The sequence below is a fragment of the Dipodomys ordii genome, unplaced genomic scaffold, assembly GCF_000151885.1.
Source record: "Dipodomys ordii isolate 6190 unplaced genomic scaffold, Dord_2.0 Scaffold195, whole genome shotgun sequence".
NCBI lineage: Eukaryota > Metazoa > Chordata > Mammalia > Rodentia > Heteromyidae > Dipodomys > Dipodomys ordii.
In genome coordinates this window covers 1,792,567-1,812,196 of record NW_012267411.1, presented here as the reverse complement: position 1 = coordinate 1,812,196, position 19,630 = coordinate 1,792,567, and the positions used below count along the sequence as shown (strand labels likewise).

At 44.5% G+C, this 19,630-nt stretch overlaps 1 protein-coding gene across 1 annotated transcript in view; it reads right to left on the bottom strand.

Annotated features, from left to right (window-relative positions):
* Positions 1-16,032, bottom strand: part of LOC105999669 (ataxin-7-like protein 1) — a 66,994-nt gene extending 50,962 nt beyond the window's left edge. Inside the window, exons 1-2 of the mRNA XM_013034742.1 lie at positions 15,916-16,032; positions 3,026-3,251 (exon numbers count right to left, since the gene is read on the bottom strand). Coding sequence (XP_012890196.1) covers positions 3,026-3,234 — 209 coding nt within the window. The 5' untranslated portion in view covers positions 3,235-3,251; positions 15,916-16,032. The remainder of the gene's footprint in view (positions 1-3,025; positions 3,252-15,915) is intronic.
* Positions 16,033-19,630: the final 3,598 nt, after the last annotated feature.

Below are 19,630 nucleotides of genomic sequence, written 5' to 3'. Positions count from 1 at the left end.
AGCCCTATGCAGTTATTTTCTTAATGTACCCAGCCATAGAAGGGTGAAAATAACAAAAACCGCAACCTATTTAATTTTGTGCAAAAATACCAGGAGGTCAGCCTGACCTCAGGGGTGTTTGCCCCTCTGTACATGTGAATTTGAGCTACTTAGAGAAGAAGTAGCTCACATAAATCTCCTGTTGAGGTCACCAGCCCCCTTGGCAGCCCTGCTTGTGCTTGCTTGGCTGTCCATGCAGAGCTCACTTGAGCCATGGGAAGGAACTTTGGCCAGGAATTCTCTGCATATGATCAGATCTCCCATGTCGATTCCTGCCAAAGGCCTTAGCAGTGTCAGATTAAATACGAAAAAAAATGAAATCTTCCTTCATTCTCATAAAAAAACCAAAGAGCCCAGTTAATTTAACACCTCTGAATGAAAGAAAAAGAGAGACCTCCCCACCCCTAAGGATCACTGGGAAACATGTCAAGATCTGTGTTGAGTCCGCAGCCACAAGCACTTAGAGCTCCTGAGTTCTTTCAATGTGGGTACTGTGATAATAGTCTTAGATGTGTATTTGGTGGGCTGACTTTCCACTCAAAGTGGAGAATGCCCAAACCTTGAAGGTTTCCCTGAAAGTTTACTTCTGGGAGGATGCTTTGGGACAACAGAAACCCTCAGCTGCCCCTCCATAAGGTAAGTTCCTTTGCTGATCATCCATGATCACCCCCTCCCCTTCCTCATTCAGGTGCTACTTGACAGACTGTTTTTCTTCTTCCTTGGGACATGAACTCAGAGAGCCTGGGCACTGTCCCTGAGCTTTTTGCTCAAGGTTAGCATTCTACTACTTGAGCCATAGCACTACTTCCAGCTTTTTCTATTTATGTGGTACTGTGGAATCGAACCCAGGGCTTCATGCATGCTAGGCAAGCACTCTACCACTAAGCCACATTCCTAGCCCAGACAACTATGTCATCGTCGTCTTCTTCTTCTTCTCCTCCTCCTCCACCTCCCCTTCCTCCCCCCTTCTTCCTCCCCCTTCCTTCATTCTCCTCCTTCTCCTCTTCCTCCCCCTCCCCCTCCCCTTCTTCCTCCTCCTTCTTTCTAGACTCTGAATAATTTTTCCCCTCTCTGGGGTGCTGGAGATTGAACTCGGGGCTTCGTGGCTTCATGCATGGTAGGCAAGCACTCAGTCACTGAGCTAGTTCCCAATCCTGAATAAATGGTATCATTTCCCATTTCCATCTTCATCTTCATTCTGAAACTTAAGAGCAAGTCTCCTAACTTTTGTCTTATAACCTTTATCTCTGAGATAAAAGTGAGCACTGTTTTGAAATATGTATAAATATAATGAAGATAACACTAACCTTAACTATGTATTAAACATGTCCAGCTATTGTGTTTGGTGCTTTATATGAAAAGTAGCTCAAGTTGGGGGAAAAAAAAAGCAGCTGGGTGCCGGTGGCTAACATCTGTAATCTTAGCTACTCACATCTGTAATCTTAGCTACTCACATCTGTAATCTTAGGCTGAGATATGAGGATCACAGTTCAAAGCCAGCCTGGGCAGGAAAGTCCATGAGCCTCTGGTCTCCAATTAACCACCAGAAAACTGGAAGTATAACAGTGGCTCAAAGTGGTAGAATGCCAGCCTTGAGCAAATGAGTTCAGGAACAGCACCCTGAGTTCAAGCCCCATAACTGACAAAAAAGAAAAAAAGAAAAAGTAGCTCACTTGCTCTTCACAGCAGTCCCATGGGGGAGAGCTATTTTAGCCCATTTTGCAGGGGAGGACGTAAAGGCACATCAAGATCACTCAGCAGAAATCCGTATCCAGACAGGGATTCCAGAGCCTGTGCTTATGTCATGACACCATTCAACGTGGCAAAAATCTCAGCTCTCCCAGGCCAATGACATGAGGGATTGCAGAGCAAGGCCTAGGAGACTCATGTTGCCCACAGGTTGTTAGCCTTAGGCTGGGTCTTCTCTAAATAGCTCCGACCTCCTACAGGTTAGATTTGAGACCCCACTATCTTTAGAGAACGAAGAAGGTACCCCATGAGGCCCAGTTACTTCTCGAGGAAGTCTCTTTTCCTACACTCATGTCTAACCTCTCTATACTGTCCAGAGACTCTCCCACATATTCAGTACAATTTAGCTGTTTTACTCAGGTATCGTGATTTGCTACCCCATTGTTGGATGCTTTTATTCCGTAGCTTCCCTAGGTTGGGAGTCAGTATAATGAACTAGCATCACTTCAATTAATTAAAACTGTTCCTTTTTAAACATAGAAAGTAGACAGAGTCTACACTTGTCCCTCCTCTGCCTTAGAGAGCCTGAAAGATAAGGCTGGAGGTGCTGTCACAGCCAGTCCTAAGTGCCCCACAGTGAGTACTGATAGCACTCCAGATACTCGCTCAGTTCAGTTTGCTTTCTTATCTGTCCATCCCACAAGGAAGCTTTTCTTACTTTCTGGTAAAGACAGATTTTAAAAATGGATGAAAACAGTCAGTCTGACAGCACCTTTCTACTTCCACATCAAAGGAGTGACCTCTGGTTTTGCCTCTCCTCTGTGGCCAGCTCCCAGAAAGCTAGGTGAGCCCCAGGAGCTGGGAGCTGAGGCCCTGGGCGTGGGGGTAGGGCTGTCTCTGCTTCCAGGGCTGGAGCAGCATCTCTGGCTGGCTCCTGGCTGGGCGGACTGTCTATGCTTTCCATTATTTACACCAGTTGCTCTTCACTGGGGCGGAAAATTGAGAGGTAACTGGCTAACTGAGGACTAGTGCGTTGTTTCCCTTTTCTTAGATACAACTTGGCTCAGCTCTCAAAAGCAGAAACATCCCCCCTTGTCAGGCACACGGCACTTTTAAAGTCCCACGCTCCCGCTCATATTTAGCTTTCTCATGCATCATTCTGGGTTCTTTCCTTGGTCTCCCAGATTCCTAGACATGATGCCCAGGAACAAAGCCAGAGTGTAAACACTGTTTCCCATGGTGACAGGGACAGGCAGCAGGGACAGACAGCTGCTGGCCGCCAGCCGCTGACACTCACCATGGTTTGTCCCTTGATCCTTTTGCGGGAAAGACTGTGTGCTGTTTGCTGCTGGAGGTAAGAAGATTGTCTTTGGGCGTTTTGAATGGCTTTGAGGTGCTGCTGGCAGAGTTATGGCCGCTGAGACAGGCTTTTGTTTTCACCTGTGCTACTACTGATGTCCTGGAATTGGAGGCCGGAGATGCTGGACAGGGAGAAGGTCTGCACATTGAACCGTGTCTTCTCTCTACAGGGGAGAAGGAACAGAACTCAGTCCAGCATCCATGGCGTGTGCTTGTACACAGTGCAGGTACACAGCAGTGCTCTTTTTGCCCGGGGCATCCCAACACCTCAGTTCTAATGATGGTTTGTCTTGATACTGCCTCTTGGTCCACCAACTAGCAATGATTACATTCTCAGTTTCTGTATCAAATAATCTGCTAAATTAATCCAAAGTTACTCATGGGAGGTATTACTGCTGTTTTGCCAAACCACTTCCACAGGAGTAGCAATGTGCTAATCAGCTGTCACATGACATGGTGGGATAGTACAGACCTAGTGTTACCCTGCAGACAGCTCATCAGAGGCCATAGGTTGTCCAGGGCAGTGAGTGAGCAGTTACAGGAATCACAGAACAACACATGGGGAACTCTCTAACCAGCCCCTCTCTCTACAAAAGGAGCACATGGATCAGAGGGACACACAGGACTGGAAGGTCCTTGAGAGCTAAAAAGTGGCTCAGTCTGCGTCCCTTCCTAGGACTGAGGGGATCATCTATTGACAAATGCCCCTTGTGTCTTTTCTAGGACCCACTGAAATTCAGGGCCTAACACACAGGAGAAGACATCAATACCAGAGTTAGAATCCACAGATATGAACGCATGGCTAAGCACAGCTTCCTGGCATTCTACAGAAAATTCCAGGGCTCTGGGTAGACTTGTTCATATCCCATCAGCTCCCAACAAGCTGACACAATGGGCAGAGGGAGAGAGTGATCAGGTCAGCAATTGCGTGAAGTGAAGTCCTAGCAAACACCCTGCATGGTGGTTTAAAAAAAATTAGATTAATCATGGGAAGGTGTATTCATTCTTACATTTCCACGTTTTTACAATATATTCCAATCAATCTCAAACCCTCTATCACTCCTTTCCCTTCTACCACTCTTCCCTAAACAATCAACAGATTTCATTGTTCTATTTTCATAGTTGCAAACAATCTATTTCAACCATGTTCATCTTTTCCCATCATCCTCTTGGTTAGTCTTCCTCCCTCTTTCTAGTATTCACTGTCAGGGTGATTCTAAATTGTTTTCAGGTAACAGATTAGATAAAAGCTAAGGACCCCAGAAAAAAATGTACCTTGATAATACCCCCAAACTGCACATGTATATAGCAAAGAATCTCTAAACCTAAAAAGATATTTCCTGAAGTCTCTAGTCCTGTCAGGCTCTCTTGTGCCTTGAATATAATGAGTGCTCAATTAATATGCATTGAGGAAATAAATGAAATTATAATAGATGCCCTGAGGCAAGAACAAGAGATCACACATCTGGATGGACTGTGATAATGGAAAAGATGAGAGGTGAGGATGGCAGATCATATTCTTTCTGTAGCCCAGAGTGGTCTCAGGCTTTTCTCCTTGGTCAGATGTTTCTGAATGCTATATCTGGCACCTGACCTGGTAGAAGGAAGCCAAAGCACCCCTGACTATCAGTGAGAGGAGTTTGAGGGTTCCTCAATGCTCTCATACTAATGGTCTGCCAGGCTGTCTCAAAGCAGACAGATTCTAGACTTGAGATGAAATCAGAATTGAGTGGAGGGAGTGAATTTTTTAGGACCATCTGATGGTTGGATATTTCTCCCTACTCAGTGTTCATATACTGTTTCCCCAGAAGTACCTTATGGAGTGATTTTTTTCTTCATTGACTCAGAGTAGACCTTGCATATATGCTTAGTTCCCAGAAGCTATCCCACCAAGAGCCAGTTTGGATGGTGTAGAGAATTCATGGCTGAGAGCTAGGAGAACTGGGATCAGCTCCTGCAATCCCATATGGTAAGGTGGATAACCCTGAGCTCACCACTTAAGCCTTCGAGGTTTCCATGTCCCAATGAAATGGGTCCATAAGTGGCTTCTAAAGGCTTCTTCCCACTCTATTACCATGAATACAAGAGGTGCATATATCTGTTCCCTTCTCCTCTCATTCCTCATGCTGCCTGGATATTATAGCAATAATTACAACTGAAGCATTAAAATATTTCACTTGGGCAGGTTCTTCCTTGGACGAATTCATCCTTTGTAAAATTGGACTGATGTTTTACAATCCCTGTGAGCCAGACAGCCGCTAGGTGATGCCATCCTTCTCACAGCTGAGTGGCTAAAAGAGACCCAAAGAAGCCAGGGGACTGCTAAGGTCTGTACCAAGGTCAAGGCAATGGCTACTTAAGGAATGGGGTCTTGGGCATGAGCCCAGCTACTTCTCGGAGATAGGAAGTAGAGTATACTACGAACAAGATTTGAAACCAGGGACTTGGAATGTGGCTTAGTGGTAGAGTTATTGAGTAGCATGCATGAAGCTCTGGGTTCGATTCCTTAGTACCATATAAACAGAAAAGGCCAGAAGGGTGCTGTGGCTCAAGTGGTAGAGTGTCATCCTTGAGCAAAAGAAGCTCCCTGGGCCCTGAGTTCAAGCCCTAGGACTGGAAAAAAAAAAGATTTGAAACCAGAAAACTAGGAAATGAAGAATCACTGAAGGTTCAAACTGGGTCTTAAAAAAATCAACCAGTAGTTTGCCAGGAACTAGTGGCTCACACCTGTAATCCTAGCTACTAAAGAGCCTGGGATCTGTAGGATCATGGTTCAAGGCCAGCCCAGAATACACATCCATCTGATTGACACTTTTCCATCCCCATCTCCAAATAATCAGAAAAAGCAGGGCTGGAGGCATGGCTCAAGTAGTAGAGTGTCAGCCAAGCAAGCAAAGGCCCTGAGTTTAAACTCTTGGTATCAGAAAAAAAGAAAAAGAAAACAAACTTGTCTGATCTCTTTTTTGAGATAAGGTTACCAAACCTAAAAGACAAAAGCTATCCGGTGGTTGAGACTGCTCTTCAAAATTTTTGTTGTTGTTGTTGTATTTATTTTGGCAGAACTTTCTGATTCTACAGAATGACTGATTTTTTTTTAATCACACCTCTCAGATTTTTGAGGGAGACTTCCCTCACCTGCTATTACCTGCTCAGAGCTGGTTAGGGTATATAGAAATATTACTCAGCAGCCTCAATAACAAAGATGAACTTTATTTTGCTAAACTAGGGGTTAAAAATCATTCCAGTAAATAAAAATGAAATCACAAAATCATAAAGAAGGATGGACTAGAGATGTGTGTGTGTGTTTGTGTGTGTGTGTGCGTGTACACGCTTATATTGGAGCTTGAACTCAGGATTGGGTACCCTCCTTTAGCATTTTCACTCAAGCTGTGCTCTACCACTTGAGTCATACATCTACTTCTTTTTTGGTGGTTAATTGGAGATAAGAGTCTTATGGATTTTTCTGTCCAGGTTGGCTCTGAATGTCAATCCTCAGATCTCAGCTTCCTAAGTAGCTAGGATTACAGAAGTGAGTCACTGGTGCCGGCCTGGACTGGGATTTTAAAAACATCTTTCCAGAAAATTCTGGTTCATGATTCTGACCAACACATCTCTGCTTTTTTTTTTCTTGGATTTTATATTTTATCCTCATAAATCCTTCTTAAAGGGCCAAGTGAAAAAACAACTTGCCTTATGAAAATATTCGTTAAATCATGAACATGGTCCTCTGCCCTGAATGGATTTTTTATTTCGGGGGAAGGAGGAGTTGTATAATGTGTGATTTTTTAAAAATTTTTTTTTTTTTTGTTGGTTGTGGGGCTTGAACTCTAGGCTTGGGTGCTGTCCCTGTGCTCTTCAGCTCAAGGCAAGTGCTCTACCGCTTGAGCCACAGCGCTACTTCTGGTTTTCTAGTGGTTTATTGGAGATAAGAGTCTCACAGACTTTCCTGCCCGGGCTGGCTTTCAATCGTGATCCTCAGATCTCAGCCTCCTGAGTAGTTAGGATTACAGGCGTGAGCCACCGGTGCTGGCATAATGTGTGATTTTTGTACTGCCATAGCCCAAAGCAATATTTCCTACTTGTGAAACTTCTTGTTCTGATTGAATTGAATCTAGTACTATCTTAAGGACTCTCAAGAAGAGGTCAGCATTTCTCTTCTCTGACCCATTGGAACAAGCTTGCCTCCTACTGGTGCAGGTGAGAAAGGCTGTGAAAGAATTCAAAGTGGTGGAACTAATAGGGTTGGTGATCAGAGCCTCACTTGGGATAATCAGCAGCTAAGCTTTTGAAATGGCAGAACTGACGTCCTAGGGCAAAGTGGCAGATTTTACAGAAAGACACTCCATTCCTATGCAACCTGGTTCTCGAGTATGCAAGGCACCTGTTTGTTAATGACTTACACAATGGGTGGAGAGTGAGGATGGCTGGTGATGAGAGATGGCAGGGTTTTTCATTTCTTCTTAAAAACAAAACAACAATATTGCTGTGAAGCTGGGTGTTGGTAGTTTATGTCTGTAATCCTAGATATTCAGGAGGCTGAGATCTGGGGACTGTGATTTAAAGCCAGCATATGCAGGGAAGTCTGTGAAACTCTTATCGCCAGTTAACCACCCAATATTTGGAAATAAGAGCTGTGGCTCAAGTGGTAGAGTGCTAGCCATTGTCCTTAAGGACAGTGTTCAGTCCCTGAGTTCAAGACTCAGGACTGGAACAAAACAAAATCCACAACAAAACAAAACAAAAACATTGCTGTATTGATGAATTTCTCTGGGTTAAGCTTTTCAGATGTGTATTACAATCATTCTGACGTAAGCACTGGCATACTTTGGGTTCAATCTTTTCTCTCATGCATTCGTCAAGTATCTACCTTTGGTAGATATCTACAATTATTTTAATTCCATTTGTCATGTCCAGAGTTTATATGTCATATTAGTCAGTATTAAAAGTATTTTTAAAACTAGAAAAAGAGGCATTTCCCTCTAAATTTTCCCCAATCTTTGTAAATGTTCATGACTATATTAACAAAATTAATCAATTGGTATTTTGGGCTATTCTTTCTCAAACAACATTATTCTATGTATACATGTCTAATTCCCACTTACTTGCTATTTTAAACAGGTAATATTCAGTCATTAATGTGTTATTTTCTTGCTGCCTGGGATTTTTAAAAGCTAGTTTATTTATAAAATGATTTAGAATTATTTTAAAGTGAAAGTCTTCAATATCTCCTAACTCTTGCTATACAATTTATTTTCTGCCCATGTGATAGAAAGCCCAAATAAACTTTTGTGCTAATGTTAAATATAAGAACCACTCACCCACTTAAGAGAAACCAGAAAATCACAATTAGAATGCCACATAGATTTAATTATCAACACATTAAGAACAATCTTAGTGAATGATGTCAGATCTCTGGACCTATCTTCCCCATTCTGTCTGTTAGCCACCAGTAATAAAAGTTCATTAAGATTAGTCAAGAAATGTACTCATTATCTTACTCATGTAACCGTAATCCCTCTGTACAACATCTTTTGAACTCAGGGACTGAGCACTGTCCCTGATCTTTTTATTTTTTATTTTTGCTAAAGCCTAGTGTTCTGCCACCTGAGACACAGCTCCATTTCTGGCTTTTTGGTGGTTATTTGGAGATAAGAGTCTCACAAACTGTCCTGCCCAGGCTTACTTTAAACCACAACCTTCAGATCTCAGCCTCCTGAGTAGCTAGGATTACAGGCATGAGCCACTGGTACCAGGCTTCAATGAAGAGTTTTCTGTGTTCTTAGCTATATTCTCTGCTATACACTTGATTTACTTTATAGCATTTAATTCCTGTAACTCCTTAAGAGATAATATGTTAGTCTTTCTATTCCACAGATGGAGAAACTGAGGCTTATAGACAGAAGTTTGTTGCCAAGCTGGGCAATACTAGATATAGGGATGTCTTCAGAAACTATGTCTTCATTCTGAGCTCTCCCACCTTGATCTTGGAAGACATAGCTACTGACAAAGAGAATCTAGAAGAGCGCTTTGTGGAGCTCCTTCCCACTATGGCATTTTAGTAAAGTACCTGACTCCCCTACAGAAAGGAAAGAAAGTGTCAGTCAATAACCCCATGAAGCAGCCTGAGACCCCAATCTAATACCTCAATCAAGTCCCAGGACCAAAGATACAATGACCCAAACCCTTGTACTTTATTTCTACGGTAGGAAGTCCAGGCCAAGGCTCACCAAGTCGCCTCTTTCAAGACCACTTACTTCACCCTGTACTGCCTATACCTCTGGTGCTACTCCTGGGGGCAATCCTGGCACTGACTAAACAGGGGGCTTGCAAGCACCAGCTCCCCACATTCTAAGTCTGTTAGGAGAGAGAGTCCTGCTGTCTTCACAATTCTCTCCCTGCCTCTTGTAAGAAAAACGCAGTTCTCAGGCTGTTCCGCTTCACTAGACCCTTCTCTTTCCCCTGCATTTATTCACTGAGATGTTTTCATGCTCAGAGCATCAATGCCCTGTATTTCATCCTCAGCACAGACGCCTCCTGAATGGCTGAGTCGGCTGCAGACATCCAGTGTGACTCCTGGAACCATTTTTAGAAAGAACTTGGTTGGGAATTTTCCAATATGGTTTTTGAGGGACCCAGGCCTTCCTCGTAGACTCTGAGCACCAGTTGCCCGTGGCCTGTCACAGCTGTATAAGCAACCTTGGGATGGAGCCAGTACTTGGCCTACTCATTTGACAGTGCTGAGTCTTGTTCAGTCCCCATCCAGTGGGCAGGTGCTTGACAAGTCATTAGCTAGGTTCTATCTCATTGGTAGATCCTATCTGGTTTAGCAGCTGACATCAAGCTGCGTCCCAGGAAGGACCCTGAATTCTCAGGGGCCTTGCTCCGAAAGCAAACTGGAATGGGAAGGGGAGGAGGCAGAGCATGTGTGCCATGCTAGGTGTGCCTTGCAACTGCTCTGTAAGGCAGGCAGGCATTCCTTTAGGGGGAAATAGAAGCAGAGTTCATTTGGATAAATGTGCTCAAAGTCACAAGTTGTTCACAGTGGCTAGAATCTGGGCAGTAGTCTCCCCTATATGCATAGCCAGGCACTCAATAGAGCACCGTAGTGGTTGGAGGGAGGGCACACTGAATTAGCTTACAGCAGCAAGGGGGAAATAAAGACAGGCAAACCAAGGGACGGAGGCAGGAAAGGAATGGCAGGCAGAGCCAGGCATTTCTTGTACCAGGCTTGCCTGTGAGATTTTCTGAAGTGCTTCTTTCCCTCCTCCCCTGGTTCAGACTAGAGTATCTCCTTAAAAGACATTGGGACTTGAGAAATTGGGGAAATATTCCTCAAAGAATAAGCTGTTTCTCACCAACTGGCTTATACTCTTACCCACTATCTACTGCTGGACAAAACCAGCTATATCTGGTAGTGCAAATGGCAGTGTAGACAAGTGGCTTGCACTGCTCCTACCAGCTCAGGTCCCCGAACCCTGGGCTTCAGGTTAGTTTCTCAGCCATCTGGTCACCCTATGCCCATTTATGGAGCATTTCTTGAGTGCCTACTGTGTATCAGGCACTGCACAAGCTACTTTCTGCTTGCCAGCTTGCATAATCTACCCATCAACTGTGCAAAATGGGTTGCGATTATTACAGTGGGAGAAAGCAAAGCTTAGCAAGATCATGAAACAAACAAGAGCTTTTTTTCCTTCATTGTAGTTTTCTTTTCTTTTTGTCTTGTTCTCTTGTTTATCTGTTTTTTTGTGGGTAAGAGGGATATAGAAATGGAGGGATAAAGGGTGAACAATTGCAGCAGTGGTACTCACTAGACACTAGGTTGAAAATGAACTGTATACTTTGTAATGGGGACAGGAGGAAAAAAGTAGGAGAGAGGGAGGAAAGGGTGATATTATCCACAAAGAAATGTACTCATTACCTGACTTATGTAACTGTAATCCCTCTGTACATCACCTCTATATTAACAAAAATTTTTAATTTTTTCCTAGTCCTGGGGCTTAAACTCAGGACCTGGACACTGTCCCTGAGCTTCTTTTGCTCAAGGCTAGCACTCTACCACTTGAGCCACAGCGTTACTTCCAGCTTTCTGTTTATGTGGCACTGGGGAATCAAACCCAGGGCTTCATGTATTGAGGCAAGCACTCTACCACTAAGCAACATTTCCAGCCCACAATTTTTTTTTTTAAAGAATGAAGACTTTTAAAAGATACTAATGCATTTGGAAATTCGGGGGAAAAAAGATTATGAAACAAGACCAAGGTAACATAATCTTCTGCAGCTGGAAGGAAGGAACATAGCCTTCTGCAGCTGGAAGGAAGGATAGCCCAGGCTTGCCTGGCCCCAAAGTCAACGCTCTTCTCACTAGGCCACTCTGTCTTGGATGTTCCTTTCTGCTACACTTTAGAAAGGCAAGTTCCCTGGTGGGTCTGAAGAAAGCATTTTCCATTTTCAGAGCTGCCCTGGGACATATCTGCACAGTCTGATAATGTATGATCCTCTTATCTTGGTAGCAATCCTCCTCCCACCTGTCCTTCTATTGGTGGTTTATATTAAGGTGCAAATTCCTGGCACCAGCCATGGTTGAGTAGGACCTGGGGAGTCCCAGGGATTTTTCCAGGACCTGAAACATTTCTATCAGCCTCTAGGGATGACCTAGACGGACAGTCTAGCTAAAAGGCAAACCCACAAGAAACAAGCACATGTACATATGGCCCAGGAAGGGGGGCTTTTTAAAGGATTATATATATTTTTTTCCTGGAGAGCACCCTGATGATAATAACAGGAACTAAAAAGCATTTATAACCTTTGATCTGGTAATGGGTAATGTTAGTTAAAACAAACAAACAAACAAAAAGACCGTAAGGAAATAAATCAAAAGAAAAGTTCAAAGATATTCTCAGCAGCAATGTTTATGGTAATAAAAATACTACAAACAACTTGAATAATCTAGAATAAGACAATCGAAAATGACAGATATGAGGGTGATCTCAATCTAAGGAAATGTGTAAGTGAAATAGCATACCCAAGGCCACAGGAAAATGTAAAATATCACAAATACGACGGAAATATCAATCTTTACTTTCTTAAAACACTTAACATAAAATATGAAGATGAGGAAAAAGAAGGAAAGATATATGATAGATGGCTTAATAGGCTCTGTTTTTGTTTAAGCCACTTAAGGCCACACAAGGAAAAAAGAAAGAGACAGACTGAAAAAGTACCAAAGTACTCTTTAAACAGAAAGGGCAAAGGAGAGGAAACAGGTATAAATATAAGATAGGAAGGAAAGAGAAACACAAGTTAAACCTCTTCATTCATTCACTCATTTTGCAAAAAGCATTTCCTAGGTAACTCCCTTATGCCAGGCCCTGGAATATGGAGCATGGGGTGTAAGACACTGTCATTGCTGGACCATCATAATCAGAGTGTTCCCTCAAGGTGGGGACCAGTACCCTCCACATCCCTGGCTGACCACTGAATTAGTCATTCTGAATGGCTGAAGAACAGACAGGGCTCTCTGAAGGCAGCTCTGCCTGGAGGCCCAGAAGGGAGGACATCCACGCCTCCCTGAATCCCTCCACCTCCAGCCAGAGCTGTGATCCTCTGAAAAACACTAAGCTTTCCAGTACTTCAGCTGCTCTCCTGAGTCTCTATCCCCTACCCTGGTGGATCTAACATGAACCTCTACCTGCAAGAAATTGACATTCTCCATGGGTGTAATCCCACCCAGCAACTGTCAAACAGAATTTGTACATGTAATAGTAGTGTTAACAGGAGGAGCCATGGCTTTGGTGAAAATTGGTGGCTTCCAGCTTTCAGGTAAACTGTTGGAACCAAACTTAAGATGGTATAGCTGACATGATCTCCACCCCAGGGACACTGGGAGGCTTGGGCTACGGTATCTTTGTGGAAAAAGTACATAAAGTGGAATTCCTAATGCTAAATACATTGGAACAAAGCTGGGCAAAAAACTGGACTTGAGGCATGACTCAAGTGGTAGAGTACCAGTTGTAAGTGCAAAAGCTGAGCAAAGTATACGGCTCTGAGCTCACACCCCGCTACTGACACAAAACCAACACAAAACAAAATAAAACAGGAAAAGATATTAAATAGCATGGCTACATGGGTGGCTCACACATGTAATCTACTCAGGAGGCTGAGATCTGAGGATTGGGGTTTGAAGCCAACTCAGTCAGGAAAGTCTGAGAGACTCTTATCTCTAACCACTAACAAGCCAGAAGTAAAACTGTGGCTCAAGTGGTAAAGCATTATTAGCCTTGAGCAAAAATGCTCAGGGACACCACCCCGGGTCCTGAGTTCAACCTTCAGGACTGGCACACATACATGCTGGACTCAGACTTCCCAAGACTGTCTTGTGTGACCACTAGTGGCCCTTACCCAAACACCTTGCCTACACACATAAAAGCCTTATCCATCACAGGGCATGCCTTCTATGGCCCACAGAGGGGAATCCTGGTGGTAGGAAGCAAAGGAAGTTGCAGGTTTCATATCAAGATTCAGAGGGCAACTGGTGCTCCTGTTCTTCTGTGATAGAAGAGCTAGGCCCCTCGATCTATCTATCTATCTATCTATCTGTCTGTCTGTCTGTCTGTCTGTCTGTCTGTCTGTCTGTCTGTCTGTCTGTCTGTCTGTCTATCTATCTATCTATCCATCCATCCACCTACCTACCTACCTATCTATCCATCCATCCATCCATCCATCTATCTTTTTTTGTCAGTTGTGGGACCTAACTCAGGCACTGGAGTCTGTCCCTGAGCTCTTCTTGCTCAAGGTTAGTGCTGTGCCACTTGAGCTACAGCTCTACTTCTGGTTTTCTGGTGGTTAATTGAGATAAGAGTCTCATGGACTTTTCCTGCTCAGGCTGGCTTTGAACCGTGATGATCCTCAGATCTCAGCCTTGTGAGTAGCTAGGATTACAGGTGTGAGCCATCGATACCAGCTTCAAATCTGCATTTTAAAAGCAGGTTCTAAGGTGATTTTCATGCTCTAGTAGCTTTGGGAATCACTGGAACTATGGACCAAACACCACTGTCTCTGGAATCAGAAAGATCTGGGCTCAAATCCCAGCTCTGTCACTTATTAGCTCTGAGTTGAGCAAGTAACTTAACCCCTGAACTCCAGTCTTCCGATCTGCAAAAAAAAGTCAATGACAAGCAATGACGTGATAGTTACAATTGGGCAGGAACCCCCACGGCACCTTCTCAGCATGTCACATCCTATTACTGCTGCTTCCCTGGCCTATGTGATCTATGCCTGGACACACCTTAAGGGCAGGTATTCTGTTCATCTGATATCTCTGGCATTTAGCAAAAGGTCACATGCTAACCAGCCCTTACTACGTTTATTGGCAAATAAAGAGTGTTAAGAGATGACTACTGAACTGTCAACTCATCCTAGTTACTTCACATAGAGTACACGAACAGGTAGGCTCCTTTTTCCCCCCCATTTAAATCACAGGTTGTAGCTTTCCTACGTAGAGAGCTCATAGCCTTTTCCCTGAACCTGGATTAAAAATTTTCCATTTATAAGAACCTTACAGGAGTGCACTATTTGAGGAATACAGGCTGAGGAGGAGATGCCATCAAAACTTTATTTCTATCAACCTCCAATTCAGATAGTACAGGAGCCCTACTCCATAGACAGGACAAAGTCTTCCCTCAGGCTACGCTCAGTGTCACTCAGAGCCACTCACCGCACAGGCTGTCGTGGTCCTGCAGCAGCCACTAACGGAACCATTTCTGTTCTCCTTAGAATGGCAGTTGGCAGTGGCAAACAGGAAGTTGTCTTGAAGCAGGGTGTGGTTGTGTCTGTCAACATATGCGTGTGCACACACACACACACATTCCCCCGCCCCCCCTTTCCATTCTCTTCTTTTGGAGGAAAAAAGCTTGAGTTATTTTAGTGAAAATAAAACTTTGTGTATAGTTTAAGATAAACTATCACTTGCATACAAACAAAAGTCCAGGGTAGAATGGGGCCCTCAAACATCCCAAAGCTCTATCTTCCTACTGTCACTCTCTCACTTGTGGTATTTAGTGAGGAAGTGTGTGCATGCATGTGCGAGCGTGTGTGTGTGTGAGTTTTCCTCTTTATTCCTCTATGGGCACACAGGAAACAAAGCTCTAGTTAGAAACCAGGCCAAACTCACTGCCAATCATCCCAGTGAGCCAGCCAGTCCACTAGTGAGCCAGCTACCGTGGTTTACTCAGAGCCCAGGTTTACTCTGGGCTCACGATGTCACACTGGAACCCCCCTTCCCCACCCACAAATAGAAAAGAAAGAAGTTTCAAGCCATTTGTGCAATGGAATAGAAATCACCTGAAACATGTCTCAACACAGAATACATAGAAAGATGACAAAGAAATAACAATTACTGAGTCTAGAAAGGCCTAAAGTATCTATCACTTGAACTGCACATAAATACTGCAAAGTGGGGGTGGTGAGTTGGTAGGGTTCATTAGAGCTGGCTTCCCACAGCTCTGAAAGGTGTATGATAAAAATTTCCACTCCCCTCTTTCCCAGACCCGATGCTTATTCCTCCAGAAGGGCTGTCCAAAATAGCCTGGTCCTCAACCCAGCCTCCTACTCCTGACTCTGCGACGCAGCTGCTCACCCCGCTGCACGCCTCAATCCTGTCCCTGCTCCTGCTCCTGCCCCCAGACCAGGGGCCTTGTCTACGCTAAAGCTCATCTCAGCACAGGCATCCTGGGTTGCCAGCGTGCTCGGCCTGCCAGGCTCTGTCTTCCGTGACCTGTGCCCAGCCCCACGCCACCCTGGGTGGTGACCGTGCCCTGCGCTCACACTTACACATCCCAGGGAGGCAGCTTTGCTGTTTGGATAAGGAGGCTGAGCCAGCGACATGCTGGGCAAGGCCACTCGTGCTAGTAGACGTTTCCTGGCTCCTGGCTGCGGGCCCTGGCCAGTCAGAACGCACCACTTCCCCTTTAAGAGAGCACGCCCAGATGAGATTAAGGAAAGGCAGAAAGAAAAGCCCGGAACAGTCAGGGGTGTATCCAGAGTTTGGCAGATGAACTTGGGTTTTCCTGAACTGCGCTCTCTCTCTCTCTCTCTCTCTCTCTGTCTCTCTCTCTCTCTACACACACACACACACACACACACACACACACACACACACACACACACACACACACACACAGGAGATGCAGTTAGAGGCAGGGCTTCCTAGATGCTCACGAGAGCTGGCACTGTATGTGTGGAGGGTGGGGGGACTGGACGACCCCTGGCAGCCCCCAGCATGGTGGTCACACTCTAGCTGAGTGGGATCTGGCTCTTAAAGCTGTTACTGCCTCTGCCTGGGTCCTGGGTGCCCTGAAGATGCCTCTGGTTTCTCTGCTCCCTCTTCCACCTGGGTCTGCCCATCCATCCTGAGGGGCAGCACCTTACTTCAGTACCCTATACTATGCTTTGGAGAGACTGCAGAGGTAAAATCCTTTTGTGGGATATTTTCACTACTGATTTCAGTAGGGAGTTCCTATGCATTCTAGATATCTAGAAAGTTTATTTCCTGATTATGGCAAGACAGCAGATGGGGGTAGGGGTGGGTGGGTAGGTCCTATAGTTCACAGATAGCTACCTATGATTTCATATACATGGAATATGCAGAATACATACATCCAGTGAGACAGAAAGCAGATTAGCAGTTGTCAGGGGTTGGCTAGGAAGAAACTGTTTAGTGGTATAGAGTCCCTCTTGGGGGCGATGATTACACAATAAAGTGAATGTAAATGCCATTGAATTGTGTAATTTTTAAAATTTTTGGTGATAGAATCAAACCTAGGGTCGTTTGCATACAAAGCATATGCTCTACCACGGAGCTACACCTCCAGCCCTGTATCTTTGAAATGGTTAAACTTGCTACATGAGTTTCATCTTAATTGATAAGAGAAAAAATGGGGTTAGAAGTGTTGCTCAGGCCAGGCACTGATGGCTCACACTTGTAATCCTAGCTACTGAGGAGGCTGAGATCTGAGGATCATGGTTCAAAGCCAGCCCAGGCGGAAAAGTCCGTGAGACTCTTATCTCCAGTTAACCACTAGAAAACCGGAAGTGATGCTGTGGCTCAAGCGGTAGAGCAGTCGCCTTGAGCTGAAGAGTGCAGGGACAGCGCCCAGGCCCAGAGTACAAGCCCCAAGACTGACCCCCCCCCCAAAAAAAAAGTGTCGCTCAGTAGTGGAACCCAGGCCCTGATCCCCAGTACCACAAACAGAACAGTAACAATAGCAAAACAGCTCCTGTGTTTCATTCAACATTATTTTGTAAAATCTGGTGTTTATATGAATTGTATGTGCCCCTCCCCCGCCTTTTTTTTGGTAAGGAAAAACTAAATGTAAAAGCAAATCTCTGGCGTTAACTCTCCCAGAGAATCTCAGACCCAGGGGAGGTGGGATCATCTCAAATGATTCTCCGTAAACCAGGCAGCCTGCTGGCTTGTGTAAGGCAGCTCCCCCCGCCCCCCCATCCCTTTCTTGACAGTGTAACCAAAGCTAGACTCAGCAAGTCTCTGGGAGAATTATTCAGGGACAGAATGATTTTGGATCTCTGGGTTCTTGGCTTTCTTTTCTGCTCTAGCAGAGAGAGCTTCTTCCCAGAATTAGGGGGAATTAATCAATTTCTAAAAGGGGGGTCAGTTTGTGGGTCTATACCACTCATTTCCTGGAATAGAATCAGTGTGGACAGTGAGATATGAGCCACCTGCCCACCCATCTCAGACTGTTTTCTGGGTCATTTGCATGCAACTCTGGCTGGAGATAGAATGCTCCCAAGGGTTGGGCTGGGAGCCCTGTTCTCTAGATCTTAGGTTGGCAGGTCCTAAGCACATTCCCCCCTCCCAGGGGACTGTTGCAATGCTAAGCAGAAACACAGATGAAAGGGCAGGTCTTGAGGTCTAGGAGCTTGAGTCTTTGCAGAAACAAGAGTCAATACCTTTCCTAGTACCTGTGCTGATGCTCCAAGAGGACCTGTGGGGTAGAGAGGGAAGCTTCTCCAGGGGCCAGCTCTCCATAAGCACTCCACTCCAGCCCTTCTGGAGCTCAGCCCAGCCCTCCACAGTCCTGTTCTCTCTCCTCACCTCAGGGCCCACATTATAACCACGTGGCCCAAGTTCTCAGCCAACAGGTGGCTTAAGATAATAAGATGTAAAATGCATGCTCTCATCTTTGAGGAGCAGCAAGTTTAGAAGCATAACTAAATACAAAAACAGGCAGGGGCAGCCCAATTCAAACATGTGCAAAGGACTTGAATAGACATTTTCCCAAAGATGTTATACAAATGACTAACAAAAGCATATGAAAAGACACTCTTCCTCATTAGTCATTAGGGAAATTCAAATCAAAACCACAAGGACCACTTTATGCACACTAGGAAGGCTATTTTTTTTTTAAAGGATGAGTGACAGGCTCTGCTGGGGGCTGGATAGCAGTGGGAGAATGGAGGGTGAATGAAGGTGGATAGGGCCAAAGCAGTTGATTTACATGTATGAAAATAGTACAAGTGAAACCTGTTGAAACAGCTTTAAGAAGGGGAGTTGGATAAGGGACAGTGACGAGGGAGGAGAGGTTGATAGAGATATGTTATATTCCATGTATAGGTGTGTGGAGATATCATAATGTACTGCCCCATACACTAATGTATGCTAACAAAAAATGGTTAAATGAAAAGAGCAAGAGTTAGGATGTGGAGAATATTTAACCCTTGTGCATTGCTACTGGGAATCTTGAAAATGAACTATACAGCTACTGGGAATGGGTGACACTGTCCAAAATGAAATGTAGTCTTTATCTGACTTATGTAACTGTAATCCCTCTGTACATCACCTTTACAATAATTTGTTCCTCAAAATATTGAAAATAGCTGGGTGCCAATGGCTCACGCCTGCAACCTTAGCTACTCAAGATGCTGAGATCTGAGGATCATGGTTCAAAGCCATCTGGGGCAAGAAAGTCTGTGAGACTCTAATCTTCAATTAAGCACTAAAGAAGCTAAAAGCAGAACTATGGCTTAAGAGTGCCAACTTAGAGTGAAAAAGCTATGAGACAGTGCCCAGGCCCTGAGTTCAAGCCCCAGCATATGGCCCTTTCCCCCCCATCCCAGGAACTACTGAGCTGGGTACAGATGGCTCACACATATAACTCTAACTACTCAGAAGACTGAGATCCAGAGGTTCAGGCTGGAGCTAGTCAAGGCAGCAGAAAAGTCTATAAGACAACATTTCCAAAATAATGAAGAAAAGCCAGCAGAGCCCCAGCCAAGCAAGCAAGTACCCTGAGTTCAAACCCAGATACCAGGACAAAAAAACAAACAAAAAACAAAAACAGAATTAGGATATGATCTGGCAAGTGCACTTCTGGGTATATACCCACAAGATTTAAAAGCAGGATTTCAAAGAGAGTATGAACATAATAAGCATCATTCAAAATAAGCAAAGGATGGAACCAATTCAACCATCCATTGATGGATGAACAAATAAACAAAATGTGCGTGTTTGTATGTGTATGTGTATGTG